Source organism: Tetrao urogallus (assembly GCF_951394365.1).
Source record: "Tetrao urogallus genome assembly, chromosome: 7".
Taxonomy (NCBI): domain Eukaryota; kingdom Metazoa; phylum Chordata; class Aves; order Galliformes; family Phasianidae; genus Tetrao; species Tetrao urogallus.
The window spans coordinates 30829990-30847618 of NC_136820.1; the positions used below are offsets into that span (position 1 = coordinate 30829990).

The 17629-nt window shown below is 40.3% G+C and overlaps 1 protein-coding gene across 1 annotated transcript; it reads left to right on the forward strand.

Moving 5' to 3' along the window:
- Positions 1 to 8953: 8953 nt before the first annotated feature.
- Positions 8954 to 17049, forward strand: SRI (sorcin; the record flags this gene model as incomplete). The annotated part of the gene is made up of 8 exons (XM_079538044.1): positions 8954 to 9004; positions 9865 to 9948; positions 13460 to 13529; positions 14198 to 14241; positions 15291 to 15438; positions 15579 to 15692; positions 16346 to 16404; positions 17023 to 17049. The coding sequence occupies 8 exons, from the start codon at positions 8954 to 8956 to the stop codon at positions 17047 to 17049; spliced, it is 597 nt and encodes a 198-aa protein (XP_079394170.1).
- Between the last annotated feature and the right edge of the window lie 580 nt (positions 17050 to 17629).

Sequence of the window (17629 nt, forward strand, 5' to 3'; positions counted from 1 at the left end):
AACAGAGAGGATAATTACCCTTATGTTATCAGATAAGTATTCTTTAGCATGAGTGGATTCACTGTCTCTTGCAAATGTTAGATCAAAAGCGAATGCTGGTGTGGATGCTTTAGTCAAGCCTAAATCACTAAGTTTAGCATGGGGGCACCAGCACTGTATGAAATACAATTCCCCATTGTAATGCTACAATGTAATGGAAAACAGTTACAGCAGGACAGCAAAGTCGGATGAGCCCAAATGCAGCAGCCACAGTCACTGAACAAAGGAGGAGGAAGAAAAGAAGAAGAAGAAAAACACAACAAAAAAACACCACCACCCACAAAAAAAAAAAAAAAAAAAAAAAAAAAAAAAAAAAAAAAACAAAAACAAAAAACCACCTGCTTACCCTCAGAAGGCCTCAAATAGGCAGAGATCTCCAGCAAGGTACCCTTACCTCCACTGCAAAACCTTAAATGAGGTCTGGGAAGGGGTGGATCCTGGCTGCAACCCTTCCTTTTGCATACACCTGAGCTCCCCTGGGTTGGCCCTGCCTTCCCACCAGGTGCTCAATCACTGGTTCAAGCTGTGACTTAGCATTTCCACAAAACATTTCACTGCATCATCTAATGCTTGTTTCTTTTTAAAATGTCAGAATGAGCAAATGGGCAGCACTACTTGCATACCATTTGTTTATTCTTCCGAGAGTTCCTGAAAACAGATAAATGAAAAAATGATCACACTCTTTCATCACCTGTTTCCTTTTCTACACAGTTATGAGAAAGAAAAAAAAAAAAAAAAAAAAAAAAAGGAAGAGTTTCTTAAGTAGTTCACTCTGGCACAAGCACAGAGTATGAGTAAATAGAATCAGGGATTTTCCCTTTAGCTATCTGGAAAGAAGTTCCAGTGATCAGTCCAAACACTGTTTCTGTCAGAAATGTGTCAGGAAAAACAGTAAAAATATTTTCCAGTAGAAAACACAGTGACAACAACTTCTGAAGTAGAGATGTTTAGTTTTTAATAAATACATCGTAAGAAAAAAAACAATTTGAATTTAATCTCCTATCTGTGGCAGAAGAAGCAAACTACAGGGATCGCAATGCAAGTGCTGAGCATCACACTAACACAGTGTGAATGTGCCTTAAATCCAAACATTGGATGCAATAAATGCTTACATAAGATTACTTCTACTGAATATTCATGCTGCAATTAGTCAAGCTTTGGAAGTTCTACCCAAAGAATTTACAAATTAAATAAGTAGAAATAGCCAGGGGGCTTAAAACATCTTGATATTTCTTTTTACAAGGAAGTAAGGTAAGACATATTCGAAGCAAGACAAAATCAGAGGCATCAGACCACTGTTGACATCCTGAGCTCTCCTTTCTGTATCAGAAGAAGATCAGTTCCCTCTGAGTACGAAGTACTCATACTTACTGTATATCTACATTGAAGACAATTTTTAAAACCACATATTTCACCCAGGACAAAGATGCCCCTTAACATGCCCCTATGTTTTATTCCAGAGAGACAGAAGGCAGAATTTACAGAGAATTGCTCTCTGAATGGTTTTATTGATAGAATCCTTGAGAGATTAAATAAAGCACTTAACCCATACTTCTTCCCTCTCTCTCTGCTCACTTCTTAAGGAGCGCAAACCTCCAGAGGAAGCAGACTTATGTACTTCTCAGCTAGAAATACCTTGGGCATTTCTACAAGCATGAAGTCAGTTATTCTGACATACTCTCCCAAGCAGGTTCTCAGCAGAGCTTCACAAGACTGTTACTGCTTCAAACTTTGAATCATCACAAGTTCCTGAGCAACACAGGACTCTGCAGAGATAATTCACATTGCCCTCTTCAAGGGAACAACTGGGGCCCCATAAACTCAAGGTAATGATGGTCACAAGCTGTCCTGTAACCATCCTACATGTCAGAACTACTATGGCATTGGCTCTGCCCTGAATATTTTTTGTTTTTATTAGACCATAGCTTTTAGGGTTTTTTTTCCCCACTATTCAATTTTTCCATTTTCTTCCACTGCAGCTCATGGTGAAGACACTCATTTTGATTGAATCAAGCTTATATGTGAAAATGCTTTGCCTTGTTAGATTTAGAGGTGTTTATATTAAGCTAAATCCTCAAAAAGCCATACTGGGTACTAGCTATTATAAAAGTTGGTGAGAAAAAAGGAGAGAAAGAAATGAGCACAGACACAAACCCTGTGGATAGAAGTAGACAGAGAAGAGGGGACATCCTTACAGAGATCGACAAATAGCCTGATCTAGAGGAGTGTAGAGATGATTGTGGTTAGCAACAGCTCTGCTGACATCAACAGAGCTTTAGCCAGCCATGGGAGCCCATCTATAAAGACTGCCCAGACTGGATTGCTACATCTGAGAGTAGCTGTAAACTTCAAAGAGTCTTTTTTTAAGTGTCCGCTGCCATCAACTGATTGCTCTTTTACTTAGAGAAAATAGAAAGGAATCAGAAAGCTTTGCTGCAAACTTGGCAAGCAGTGCTCTTGGATGGGTCAAGGCCAATTCATTCCTGGCTGTCACACATCAATGCACAACACAAATACAAAAGAGCATCTGTAAAGGTTCCTGGATCAGGTAGATTGTATAAACATATGGATTGTTATTAATGACGATAGACAGCTGTCAAAAAAAAGCAAATAAGATACAAAGTCTTGAGGGTTTTTCATGAAAGAAGCCCAAACTTTGTGAAGCCAAGCCACTCTCTTTGCTGTCTCATAAGTCCCAAGCATACTTTCAAACAAGATCAGAAGATTATTTTTAAGATGAGGCATGATGATTTTATTTCCCTGGAAATTCAAATCATTTTTCTTCTGTGCATCTAGCACGTAAAAGGAAAAGAAACAATCATCTCTAATGTGTATATTAACAAAGTATAAAAGGATTCAGCTACAGAAGAACTGGACAAGAAAGAAGTATCAATATGACAAGGAAGAAAAGTGTGAAAGACATCTGACAAATTCAAGAATATTCTGTATGGAATCAGCTGTCCGGATACTCATAGTATCAAGTCCTCAAGCTCAATGAATCAAATACTGATGTGTTTTTATATAATATTTATAATGTTATTTATCACATGTTCTTACTTCCAGAGCTCAAAAGTTCCCCGTGATATAGTTTATCTGAAAGATACAAAACAATTTTTTTTAAGTGGTGGACTCTCCCTTTTTCTGTGGACATCAAAACATTTTTCATAAGGGTAAAATCTCAAAAGCTACAACTAATTTTAGAAATCATGCTGCTTAACCCAACTAGTTATTTAAAATTGTCATACTCAAATATTTGGGTATTGGCCAAAAGCTTCAGATCAGCTTTTTAAAAAATATACATAAAACTGTGTAAGTTTGTTTGTGTGTGTTTGGTTTTTTTCCTCCAGAAATAAACATATCAGCCTACATATAAACTCCTAAACCACTGTTAGATAATATACATAGAGAGATTGGCACAAAGAATGGCTCAGAAAAACTACCGAGGAATACTGTGGATCAGCACTGAGACCCAAGTAGAAAGCTACCAGCCCAGGAGGGTTCCGTTTCTTTGGCTAAGCTTACATTTGTGTATGGTGAAAAACTGCTATAGGTTAAAAAGCTACCAAGCCCGAGCATGGGCTGATGCACCCGTGTTAGTAATACGGCAGTACCAGTCTGACACCTGGTGGGCATCTTCTGGGACAGCAATAGTCCGATTCCTTAAATGAACCAATTCCTTAAATTGAAGAGTCGTTTGGTTTTTTTAATATATACCTTTTTTACAATATATGCATACATATATATATATGGAATTAAATGAGAGAAAAAAAATAGAATAGAAAAATGAGAGAAAAAAATAAAGAAACCACAGCAGGAGGAAAAACATTTGTGCTTCACAAGTGTACTCAAAGGTAAAAGTTTTGTGACAGGAAGAGTAAATACATCAGTTGACCACCTGGGGATATGTTTTGCAGTACTTGAGGAATTTTCGACATACACCCTGGGCAGTAACAGCAACAGTAACCAAAACATGCAAAACAAACAAGAAGAGACATCAAAGATCAGAAATGCAACTTTTTTTTCCCCAGGGTGCGGCACATTTTCATGCCAGGCATGCTGAAACTGGTGATTTCCCCAAGTCTGTTGCATCATTCATGGTAGTGAGGCACTGCATTCATGCTTTGGCCTTAAATTAAGTAAACAGATAAATAAATAATAAGCTCTGCTTTCCCAGAGTTTGTTATTTGCATGCCACTTCTCCTGTGTGAGTCACACATGCATTAGTGCTGCAGCAAACCAGCCCAAGGCATTCCCCCAGTAATTCAGCCAGTCTCATCGATTATGGAAATCACAGATCAGCAGATGAGGCTGAATTCTGGTAATGCTACAGTGATGTCAACTCTGTTCAAGCAGTAGACGTGGAGAGAATAAACATTATCTGCACAGATTGTCAAGAAAGCTCCTAAGAGTTTGGAATGGGAGCACAAATAAACACTAGAGACCTATTGGTTCACAACCATGAATTTAGACATCTGAAACACCATTTTCATGTTCCACAAGCTGGTTTTGTGTCCAAAAGCACTTCTCCATGGTTGACTAACCAGCTGTGAGCTTTTTTTAACACCTAACAACATTTCAGAACTCAAGATTCCTACATCCTCATATGTGAACACTTGGAAAAACTGAGCTCAGTGTGCAACATGGCAAGGAGAGCAGCATCGTACTGAGTTTTTGCGTAACTAATGCACAGCTAAGCCTTGATGCGAAGGTTTATATCCATGAAGTGGAAGAAATGAGCTCAGGTTACCTGAGAGCAAGCCAGTGCTTTCACAAGTCCTAGCTGCTGGAAATTTTACAAAACTAAATAATGCTTCAGCTCATGTACTAAAACCAAGCCATAGTGCAGCCAAAACAGAAAATGTAATGAAAAGAAAATATTAAAAAAAGGTTGGATTCGTTTTTAGCCCACAGGTTGTGCATTTCAGGCTTCCCTCCTGAATGATTTGTCCAGTTTTCATTAGAGATCTGTAGTGTTTTGTGGTGTTTTTTTTTTAAGAAATTCCTCAGAAAGGAGGGAGTGGTGCCAGGAATACCCTCTTGTAGGTGGATATTCAGGATGCTGCTTCACAAGTTCATCTGGCCTTGGAGTTTATATTTCAGTCATTACATCTGAGTTTTATCCCATACAAAGGTAAGATTTGAGAATATATATTCTGATATATGTCAGAACATAGATGCTGATACTTGTGATTGTAACAATAATAAGAGGGAATCACATGTCTTATTGCTGTGCTTTGTTGTGCTGCAGTAGTTCATATACAGTTCAATTGTTAAGTAATATGCAAAGTAAGCGGAACTTTAAATGTCTTTTCAAGCCACAGACACGTTTATTCAGATATTTTAATACCTTAATTACAACTTTAGCTAAAGACCATCTTGGGAACCATCCAACTGCAAGCTGCAAGGCAACAGAAATATGTTGTTACTGCAGAACTACATTTTAGCTTTAATTCTGCAAAGATCTCATCTTGGGAATGTACTAACCTATATTTACAATGAAATTAATGTGTTAAGTTGTGCTATTGTACAGTACTGAATAAAAGCTGATTGTTAACCTCAAATAACACAGCATCAAAACCTCATTAACTGTACTATCCACAGTTAGGATTATCTTGCTTTAGGATCTCTTGCTGATGCCCGGTGAGCAATGAAAAAGTCCCACAGTACAGTGGAACTAGAGAAGAAAAAGAATAAGGAAGTTCATCACTGAGCCATCTGTTAAAGGGGTTGGAGCTGGAAGGGTAAACTGAGACTTGCAGTCATGTCGAGTTGGTGAAAATTCAGGTAGCTCAAAATGGGCAATCAAACTTCATAAAAACTTTTAATCTCTGTACCAGTCTTTACTCATAAAGTGTCAGAAATACCTTCCCCACCCCAACCCCTGCAAGCACATTCTTTGACAATTCTAGCAAAGTAGTTGGCTATTGTAGGTATCAGTGCAACAGAAAATCCTTGTACAGAATAACTGTCTGTAGAACTGAGTATAAACAGTGTGCAGGAAATAGAAAAAGAAAGGCTGGTGTCATTAAAAAAACAAAACAAAACAAAAAAAACCCAACAGCTGAATAATGGATGTGTGTTCATTCTGGGTGCTGAGCAAGGCAATACAGTAAGGCCTTCTGGTCTGTACTATATTTACCTCTCCACTGCCTGAATTTACATCTCTTGCCAAGTTATAGCCACTAAAAAAGTAACCAAGTGGGGTTCCTTGTCCCTCATTAATATAAACTTATTCTCAACTTTTCAGTGCTTCTGATTTACTAAATAAACATTTCAGAAAATTTGAACTTTACCCTTTAATTAATTCCCTTTCTCCTCCCTAGCTTCTTCTACTGTAGTTCTGGAAAGGCCAAACTCCATATCCAGTTTGCAGGAAAGCCTGAAGCCTCAGCATACAGCCCCACTTGGGAACAAAGCAGCAGCACTGTGAGTCTTAAGGCTCCCGGTTTCAGGTGGAGGAGCTCACGTCCCTGGTGGGGCAGCAGAGGGAGGCCAGCAAGTCTGTGACTACAGGCAGACTTATGCTGACCTTCATTTACCTTAAGGAAGCATGGCAGATGCAGTGAATGTGGCTAGTGATCAGGTTGGAAGGTATTAATGCTATTACCGTAGCTCTCTTGAATTCCCTCTTAAAATCCTATCATGCAGAATCCAGAAAAACCTATGGAACACAATCTGTACACAAAAATTTCATTTTCTGGACAAAATTATTTCACTTAGGCCTTTTCTTAGTCAAATATTCTGAGTTATCTCAAAAGCAATTGAATTAGCATCCTGTGTTTCTTTTCTTCAGTCTTCCCCCTAGAGGGCTTACATATTCTCTGAGATCTACAAAACCAGTAGCATACATTCCACACATATTTCTTAGTGGTGCATTACTAATGCTATCTTTTTGTACATTCAACAGTTACCAAGAGGTCGGGAGCCCTTCAAGCAGATACGTAAAAGTTAACCTCCTCACGCTGCCTTCTTTTTGCCTTGGATGAAAACTGAACAAAGCCCAAATGCACCAGTGCAAATAAAGCACCTACCAACAAACCACATAAAGTGCACTGCTTTGTGATATTCATCTCCCTAGCTCCTTTGGATATGTGTGGTTGAATTTAGACAATCTCACAAACATTAACCAGGGAACTCACTGCCAATAGTCTTAAAAGCACTGCAAATGGAGGATGACTGGATGCTTGTGCCAAGTTCAAGCAGAAAAACAGAAACCCACCTTATGAGACATGTTTATCTATACAGTTACTACAGTTTTAGCATCTTCACCCAGCAACAAGTCTACATATTTACATTCTTACCAATGCAATTAAAATGTTCTTCCTATTTCCTTTACGCCATTGGTCACTCTTGTATGCAAGGGTTGTTCTGTTGTATTATGTTGGGCCATGACATCAGAGGTGGATGTTGGTGGTACAGCAGTAGAAGTTGAACCTTCCCAACAATATCCCGTTCCATTTTGTTGCCATGTGACAGATGGCAACAGAGGGGCAGGCTGACATGACAAAGTGGTGTCTGACATGAAGTGCGTATGACACAAAAGTGTGTCATTAAATTCCTCCATGTGGAAAAAATTACCTTCCTTGGCTCTTGCTGAATGTTTATGGAGACCAAAGAGTGGATATGAGCACAGTGAGGCAGTGGGTGGTTGCGTTTCAGCAGTGGCTACAGTGACACGAAAAACAATCCACATTCTGGATGACTGCACACTGCTGTCACACCTGTCTTGATCAGCTCACCCACACAAATTGGCTAATAGTGGTGACTTTGCTGAAAAATAGCGTTTTGTAGCTATGAATTTGCTCCATCAAGTAGTGTTATTGTGCTCTTTGTAGCAGTTGTAGTCTCCATGGAAATAAAGAGGAGGCACGGCATTCAGAATGACCTGAGTATCATATACATCTGACATTTTGCTTATCAGCGTACATCTCTTCAAATCTTATCACTTACATGCTTTATCATTTCCTTGCAATTTTTCCAGCCTTTAATTCTTTTCATCACTGTACCCAGGTCTTATTTAATTAGGAAGGTCTCTTGCCTAGACATCAATGTATGCTGGAACAAGTTTAGCACCACGCCTCTTACAATCTGTACTACAAACAGTTTGACTCTGGTAAAGCCGCTTGGCTGCTGCAGTTTGATACCGACATATGCTACTACACAGCCTATCTGTGAAGCCCAAAACCTCTTCAGTCACTCCTTCGCTTCTCAGCCACCTTCAAAAGATGGGCTTCAAACATGTTCCCTTTACCATCAGGTTGGATATTAGGATAAGATTTCTTCTCAGAAAGAGCGGTGATGCAGGGGCACAGCTGCTCGGGGAGGTGCTGCAGCCACCATCCTGGGAGGTGTTCAAGAAACGTGTAGATGTGGCACCGAGGGACACGGTCTGTGGGCAGGGTGGGGACGGGCTGATGGCTGGACCAGGTGATCTCCGAGAGTTTTTCCAACCTGTGATGTAATGATCCTGTGTTTCCATGAAGTATTGAATCACTGAGTCCATGACCTTTGCGGTTACTCCACCGGCACCACCCGACGCGCCCCGACCGCCGGCCGCGCCTCACCCCGGCGCTGACGAGAAAAGCGCCGCTCCTGGCGGCAGCGCGCCTCCCACTCGCTCTGAGAAAAAATCGCCGCGGGGCCGAGGCCGGGGCCGTACCACCCCTGTGTGTGGGGGGGCGGGAATCGCCCTCCGTTCCCTCAGCGCCTTGCGGCCGCGCCTCACGTTGCTCGGCGGCCCCATCGAGCGGGAGCCGTCGGTTGCATCGGAGCATTGAAGAACCTCCTGGCGTCTCTCTGCGGAGCCGGCGACCCGCCCCACGTTCCCGTTCTCCCACCCCCCCCCCCCCCCCAGGCGCGGCCGAGTGTTTGCGGCCAGGCGAGGCCGGGCGGGAGGGGCAGGTGCGAGCCGAAGATGGCGTTCCCCGGGCAGCCGGCGCCCGGCGGCGGTTACTATCAGGGCGGGGTGAGCGGGGCTGAGCCCGGGCGGCGGGCGGGATGAGGGGCGCGGAGCCGCGGGGCTCTCGGTGGGGGGCCGCGGGGCCGGTGCGGTGCGCAAGGCACGATCCCGGCCCCGCGGAGAAGGAAGGGGCCGCATCGGCGCGTGTCGGGGTGCGGAGGGGCTGAAATAGTACCAAAGAGTACGTCAGAGCGGGGTTGAGTGATAGCAGTGCTTTCAGGGTATGTACGAGGGCTGCTCCGAAACTAACGCCTCCTGTTTTATCGTGCTGGCCCTCGGCGTCAGAGGCGGATGTTGGTGGTTTGGCATAGATGCGGAACCTTCCCACCAATGTTCCGTTACGTTTCGTTGCCGTGTGACAGATGGCAGCGGGGGGGCAAGGCTGACAGAATGCCATCGGACATGAAGTGTGGACTGTAGCAAAGGCGCGGAACTGAATTCCTCCATGCGGGAAAAATGGCACCCACTGACATTCGCTGACTGGACGTTTGTGGAGATGAAACAGTGGGTGTGAGCGCAGTGAAGCAGTGGGTTGTGCATGTCAGTGGTGACAGCAACATCTGTTGGCACACACAGGCTGTGCAGCAGCACGCAGGCTCTTGTTCATCACTGGTGAAAATACACAGTTAATGGCAGTGACTGTGTTCAAAAATAGTATTTTGTAGCTGAGAATTTGCTCTGTTGAAGAGTGTTATTGTGCTTTCTTTCTGTTGTAGTTTCCATGGAAACAAAGAGGAGGCATTACTTCCAGAGCGACCTCCATATATAAAAGCACAAGTTGATTCTTCAGTACAGATGTTATTATTTCGTATACCTATCTGAATCATTACTTTAAAATTAACACGTTTTCTTCTTGATTTCTAAAGTATGGAGCTGCTCCAGGAGGCCCAGCGTTCCCTGGACAGGCTCAGGATCCTCTGTACGGTTATTTTGCTACAGTAGCTGGACAGGTAAACTTAAAAAGTGTTATTTACTTCTTATTTTGGGAGACAATCATTTCTACATTGTATTTTAGAAATGCCTAATTTTTGCAGCAGGGAGAGCTCCATGGTTTCAAGTTATCGATAAATAGTTGACTGTTCTTACTTATCATATATGCTGAAATGCATCAGCACAGTCGAAGAGCTGGTTAGCATTATTCAATCTGCATAGTTAGTGTATAGCTATGTATCTGTACTGTTTGAGATACAGCTGTGCATATGAACAGCCTGTGTATAGTTCCTGTATATGTGATGATTGCATTTACTTGAAATGCCACAGCTGAATTGTGGCTCAGCCATTGGTTGGGAAATGCTGTTTTTGGAAAAGAAAGCCAGAAACAATGGGGACATCAGCTGTGAAGGTGCTGTTAGTAAAAGCAGGAAATGCCAGTAAGAAAGGTATCACTGTATGATGAAATAGCTTAATAGAGTCATAACTGCAGTGGCAGTCTCTACTTGAGCCAACATCTAGGTTTGTTGTAGGACTACCCTTTCATGAGCAAAGGGCGTTCACAACTGTCTTCCCTTTGTAATTGTACATATATTCGTGGTTGTTCTGGAGATAAGGTTAGGAGCAAATCAGATTTATTGAGCCAGAAGTTCCGTCTATAACAAAGCTTTTTACTGCACACTTATGGAGTGTGTGGAAATGTAGAACTCTGCTCCTGGATCTCATACCCACAAGTACATGTAATGACAACATGGGGTTTAAATTCAGACGACTTGCTCATGTTTAAGTTTTCAGATTAAGACTGTAATTTGGGTTATGGCTTTTTGTTCACATTGTTATTCTTTGCAATTAATAATGCTTCGTTCAGTCTATATGCTATTTCTCTAACACTACATGTGCAAATACATAGACCCTATATTTTTGTAGTAAAGGTGAACATTGGGTTAACTCAACTGTTATGTGTAAAGGCTCTCCAGTAAGACAGAGCCTGGGCTGAATGATAATTTCCCAGCTTGAGTGCTTCTCTGCGTTCATGTGCCACCAGATTGTGTGTCAGGAATCAGCATTAGAGCCTGTAACTGATGCTGGGAAAAATGAGTCAGGTCCTGGTGAAAAGAAGAAGAGAGAGGTATCAGCATGCAGAATGCAGCGCTATGGCAAGAGCTGGACTTAAGTACAGCATAGAACACTCCCAGACAGCTTAGGTGGGGCCTGGTTACTGAAAACTAGAAAGCCAGCGGGTACAATCAAGTTATTACCTCAGGTATTTATGTTGGTACTCTAAATACCCTTTATTTGTAGAAACCATTCCTTATGGAAATAAATAGAGTAGCTTTTAAATTATTTCGACCTTAGAATCAGAAGAGTCTGTTCCAGGGACCAGTAGTTGTCCAGAAGCAAAAATTCTGTTAGGGAATCAGTGAAATCAAACATAAATTATCAGTTGTTTTCACAGCCTGCTACAAAAGTCTGCACAAAGCCACATATCACAGTTCTCCAGTAGTCTTTGCTATAGAACTTTTGTAGTGGTTTGCCACTGTGTTGTTTTTATGCCTAATACAGAATGTTGCCTGAGCTTTCTTGCAAACTACTTCAAGTAATTTACAACAGAACTCTTGTCTTGATTTGATGAATTGCCTTTGTTTATGGAAAGAAGTCAAATCCTTATTATTGCCTCCGTAGGAACTAATAATTTTTAATGTTTCCAAAGCCTCTGTGCCTTCTACAGTCTAGCTCTTTAAACTCTCCTTTGAAAGATAAAGGCCAGGCCCTTTCATGGTAATGTAAACACAATCAAAAGATCATGCTTTTTTGTCTTACTTTCTACTCTGAAGTTATCCAGATCTGGCTTTTGTTTCAGAATACACAAGGGCTTTAAGGATACTTGCTTCTTAATATACATGGCTAATTGAAATTATTGTTTCATGCTTTAATTTTCTTGTGAGCATAATGTTTCTGATGCAGCTGTACAGCTAGGGTGATGGAATAGATTGGATGCAGCCCTGTTTTCCTGCTGCCATTAGCGTGGCATAGAATCAAAACGTTATCTTCTTTTTCTAGACCATGTCAAATGTCATTTAATATATTAACTACTCTTTTGCTAATAAATGATACTTCATTTACTTTCCTATCTTGAGGTTGGTGGCCCTGCCTGTGTTAGGGGAGGTTGGAACTTGATGATCCTTTGGGTCCCTTCCAACAACCTAAGCCATTGTACGATTCTATGATTTCTGAGTCACCTGGCTGCATCATTTTGACCATGCTATGCTGTATCTCTATACCTGAAGAAGAAAGAAACAAATTTGTTTTAAGTAAAGCATTAAATAAGGAATAAAGAGTTGATGTAACATTGCTTTTGGTGCCTGCAGATATAATGTTGTAGGGCAGGAAAAGGTGATGACATTGCCTTGTAGTAGGATACAAACCCTACAGAGCAAATAGGTAAAAAAAAAAAAAAATTAAAAAATTAAAAAAAAAACAAAACAAAACAAAGAAAATTGGCTCACCCCCTTCCAGTAACAGCTCAAGAGGAGCACAGCCTCTATCCAAAGAGATGCTGCTCCCTTGGTTGCTCACCCTTAAATGAGGGGGTGAGGAGGGGTGGATGCAGGCTCCTCCCCTGCCGTCACACAGATGCATTTCTTGCACCTGAGCTCCCTGGTTAGCCACGCCTTCTCTCCTGCTGCTCAGCCGTTGGTTCCGGCCACGATCCGGCAATTCCACTGCAAATGCTCTGTCCTTGAATGAGATTAAATTATACTCAAACTGTCTGTGAACTGAGCTTCATGTTGGTTTGTAGGGAGCACAGCATAGAATTGCAATTCTGCTTCGGTCAGTTCATGCGTGATCAGTCATGCTGTCCATGACTTAGTAGTTGTTTTCTCTGCTTGGCCCCAAGAGGCATACTTTGGAAGGACATTGTTTACCAGACAGTGTGGATACACCTTTTCTGGTACTTGCTCATTCTCTTTTTTTTTCTTTTTCAAAATGGTTTGCTTTCTGCTTGTGTTTGTTCTGCTAACAGCTTAGTATTCACCAACTGCCCTTTCTCTTTCTTTTTCCTTTTTTCCTTCTTTTTTCCTTTTTTCCTTTTTTCCTTTTTTCCTTTTCTCTTTAAATTTCTAAGTCTTGAGGCAGTCTTGAGAAGAGGATGTATACGAGATCTGGATTCCAGGTTTTCTACTGTAGCAGTGAAATCATAAATCTCTGAAGTGAAAGAAATACCCATTGAACTTCGAGTAAAAGAAATACCCATTGAACCCATTGAAACCTGCCAATCCTGTTCATTTTTTGGGAACGCTAAATGTGAAAGGTAGTGCATGTTGTAAAAGTATCAGCTAAAGAAACTTCATTAATAGGGGTCATTGATAGATAGCATTTTGACTTACAGCAGAAATAGAGACAGGTAATCAGTTGTTTCACAGAAGGATTAATAAATCAATGCCTATGGAAAAGGGAGTGGGTACTGGGAGTAACCAACATGGGAGAGCGATTTAAAGCAATAGCTGATACATCTTCTGTTATCGAAAGGATGGACAAATAGATGCTGATGAGCTACAGAGATGTCTCACCCAGTCAGGGATTGCAGGAGCCTATAAACGTAAGTTAACAATTTAAATGAACAAAGCAACAATGCTAACATGCACTAATTCTTATCCCATCTACTAGAGAGTGCTTGCAGTTGTGCTTTCTTCAGTTTCTTTTATTTGCATGGTGAAGAGGCTTTCTGTCCATATGGACTACTTTAAAATGTAAATTCTCTATTTAGTTCTGTGCACTTAGGGCTTCTCTTCAGCTGCCTTCGTTTTCTCCACTGCTGAGCTGTGCAGTTTTGGTTTGCAATGGAAGTTGAGCTTTGATAATGACCCAAACATTCTGTCCTGGGGCATAGCATTCCATTTACAAAATTGAGTGCAGGGAGTAAAGCACCTTGTTAAAATCATCTCTGTGTTAAAATATGAAGGACCATTTCGATTGAAACCCAAAACCTTTATGGATTGAGCTAAGAGCAAATTAATTTTATATAGAATTTAAAGTGTCTCCAGATTGTCTGCTGTCAGTGTTTCTAACAAGTAATGATTAAAAGCTCTTACTTGGATTGAAACATGGTATTGCTTTGTACACTGAAGAGCTCATTTATATTGTATACACTACTTTATCTTATAACAAGGAACTTAAAGATGAATAAAAGGAATAACACAGAACTTAGATGAATAAAAACTGAAATTGTCAAAATAATAATTATTTTGCTTCTTGTAATTTGAACAGCTTTCAACTTGGAGACTTGCAGACTCATGATCTCAATGCTGGACGTATCCTTTGTTATGGAGCATAAACATTTAGCATTATGTAAGCAAAGATAAGAGAGAACCTGAGATATGGGAAATGCTTTGCAGTTTACATTCAGCCTTCACTTGGTATTTGGATTTGTTGTGATTGGGGACTGCAACACTCTGTTCTTATGCATGTACGTTTTTACAATTCTAATAAATCATTATCAGAATGATTTATATAAATCAGAATTCTAATAAATTAGTCTGTTGGCAGTTTTATAACAAGTGACATTATCATTAGACATCCCTAAGACTAGGGGGCTGTTTATCCATTGAATGTATGAAGAGTCAGGTCTGACAGCCCAGAACAGAGCCTTGTGCAAATAGCTCATGTTACTTTTGAGACTGGACAGCATGGTAATGTCCTGATGAATTAAGCATCTGTCCTACACAGGCTGGATATCATCTAAGGGCCTCCTAAATCCTGTTCCTTGAATGAAGTTGTTACTCTAGTAACACTAGAGTATATGGCATTCAGCAGTACAGCCTTATGGAAGATGTAGATACACTGTGCAGGGTTGAAGTATTGGGAGTTTTGTGGTTTAAACTTAGTCTGTGATGTTCAAATGTTTTGTTGTTTAATAAGAAAAGAGGAATGAAACTGAGATGTCCAGTAACTTGGACAAACTGTGATACCAGTGATCTGATCATATTCTAATATTATTCCACCTTACTTTTTTGATTTGGCATCTAATTTTACTTCATGTATGCATTAGTAGGAATTTCACTGCAGCAGGTAGAGGAGGAGTTTGTTAAGTGAGTCACATTCATAAGGTGTAAGTGAGAAGTGTGGATGGTGAGTCCTCTGGCGTTTGGTTTTGGTTGGTGACGTTACCTCTGTCGGTGCTGAGATGTGCCTCAGTTAGTTTGCCAGCACAGAGGAAGTAATCACAAAATACCATTACGAGTGACCTTCAAAGAAAGAGTTTTCGTCTACAGATGATAAGAAAGCTGATTTCCATTTGATAGAGAGCTGTCTTTTTTTAATTTATGAAGTTAAGGAACGTTTTTCTTAGCTTTAAAATCAGAGGGATATGTCCGGCACACTGGGATTTAATGAGTTTAAGGAACTGTGGGCTGTGGTCAATGGCTGGAAGCAACACTTTGTAAGTTTTGACAGCGATAGCAGTGGGACGGTGGATCGCCCAGAACTGGAGAAAGCCTTGACAACTATGGGTAAGCTGTGCAATTTCCTCACTGCTGGTGAGTTCCAGCATTCTCCCATAACTACTGTCTTACTATAGTAACTGATCCGTAGTATTTCCAATAAAAATGTTCAGCCGTGTTAACGTACCTGTCTTTCTGTTGCCAAATAGGATTTAGATTGAGCCCACAGGCAGTGTCTGCCATCACCAGGCGATACAGCACTCATGGAAAGATTACTTTTGACGATTACATCGCCTGCTGTGTGAAACTCAGAGCTCTCACTGGTATGTCAGATTATAGCCTTGTTACCATCATCTCTGTAATGTGTTTTTATTTAATAAAATCTAATTACTCAGGTTTCTCGTGTTCAACTTTTATGTAACATAATAAGTTTCTTGCAGTGGATTTTACAGGCAGAACCATAACAATTACAGATGATGATTACTGAAGTCCATGTTGGAAAAAATGGACTAATATAGGGTTTGTTCCAGAGACTGGTAATATTGTGTTATCACAACTGGGAAACTGTATTTATTAATGGAGCAGAAAGTGCTGTGGATGGCAAACATAGGGATCAGTTAAGTCTTGAGTTCCTTTGTTCTTGAGTTCTCATTCTTGTGACTTTGGGATATTTTTTTTCTTCCCTTTGCTTTACTCTGCTTTAATTTCTCATTTTGTTCAGTCTTGAACCTGGTGTTTTGCTTTATAGAATCAGAATCATAGAATCACAGGGTTGGAAAGAACCTACAAGATCATCTAGTCCAACCGTCCTCCTCTTACCCTTGCTACCACAAAAAATTGTTGTATGAGGATTAATACAAACGGTTGACTGTAAGAGTCAGGCTCTTGCAATAGACATGTAGCTAAAATACAGTGAAAGTACAAAAAAATTGAGTAGTTCTTACTTATCTTTTGTTTTGTTTTAATATCTTTGCAGAATGTTTTAGAAGAAGGGACGCATCTCAGCAGGGTTTTGTGAATTTCCAGTACGATGATGTAAGTTAACTTTAAAGAATCAGTTAAACTTATGGGATAAAACTGAGGGAAAACATAAAACTGGAATCAAACATGAATAATTTCAGTTAGTGCCTCTTGCCTATGATAACAGTATTACCTGAGAGGAGTTTTGGGGCTTTGTTTCATTGCGCTCTGTTGGATTCAGCTAGGCAAAAGGGTTGGAACCGAGTATTCTATTACACACACATTTATAGAGATGTTTCCAAATTAATTATGAGTTTCCTGTGGATTCCTTTATCAGTACAGTTCAAAAAGCTGTAACACTTGGTAACATCACTTGGACTTTGCTTCTTTGTTTTAAGGCTTGGTAGGCATTTTTCCTGGGAAAGTCTGGGGGAGGTGGTGACATGGACACAACAAATGGTACTCTGTTAGCCTTGCAAGTCTTGGCTTCCTGGCTGTTTGTCTCTATGCAAGATAATCAGAACAGTACATTCAAGTAGTTCAGTGTTGTTATTGTTGTAACTTCAATTGACTATTAGATAGTTTTCATATGTAATTACAAAGCTTTATGGCTTATGAACTGAGTTTGTTTACAGTAGGAGGGAAAAAAAAGCGTTTTCTAATATGTGATTTTTTTTTTTTTTTTTTTTTCAGTTCATTCAGTGTGTTATGAGCATCTAAATCAAAAGGGAAAGTGTGGATCACAATTATCATTCCAGTTCATGCTTTGCTTTGCCAAATTATTCCATGACTGTGTGCCTCAATATTGGAAATTATGTACTTTCTGAAGGTATTGCTTGGCATACTTGTTCAGTTTTGATAATGAATATAAACTAATCATGCACTGTTATGTGTAACTTTCAACCTGTGACTATTAAAGATTTTTTATTTTCATGAACTTCTAAGACACAATGTGTAACAAAGATTACTGACATATTATGTTTTTCTGTGTTTATTTTTTTCCTATGATTCACTAAAAATTGTTTCCTGGTGAAAGCTACCACCCTCTGTCTTCAGCAGTATCATGTAAATGGCATAAGAGAATATTCTTTTGTCTTTGGCAATGCAAGATGTGTAAAAACCGAAAGAGGTAGCTTTGGAAGGATCGTCTCTTGACTGTTAGAGCATCAGTAAAATTTAAGGTGCTTGTTTTGGCAGCTGGGCATTTTTAAGATGAGATCAATGACACCATCCACTGAGTGTAAGACTGCCTCTTACAGCTCCTCTTAAACAGGAATAAAACACAGCAGAGAACTCTTCT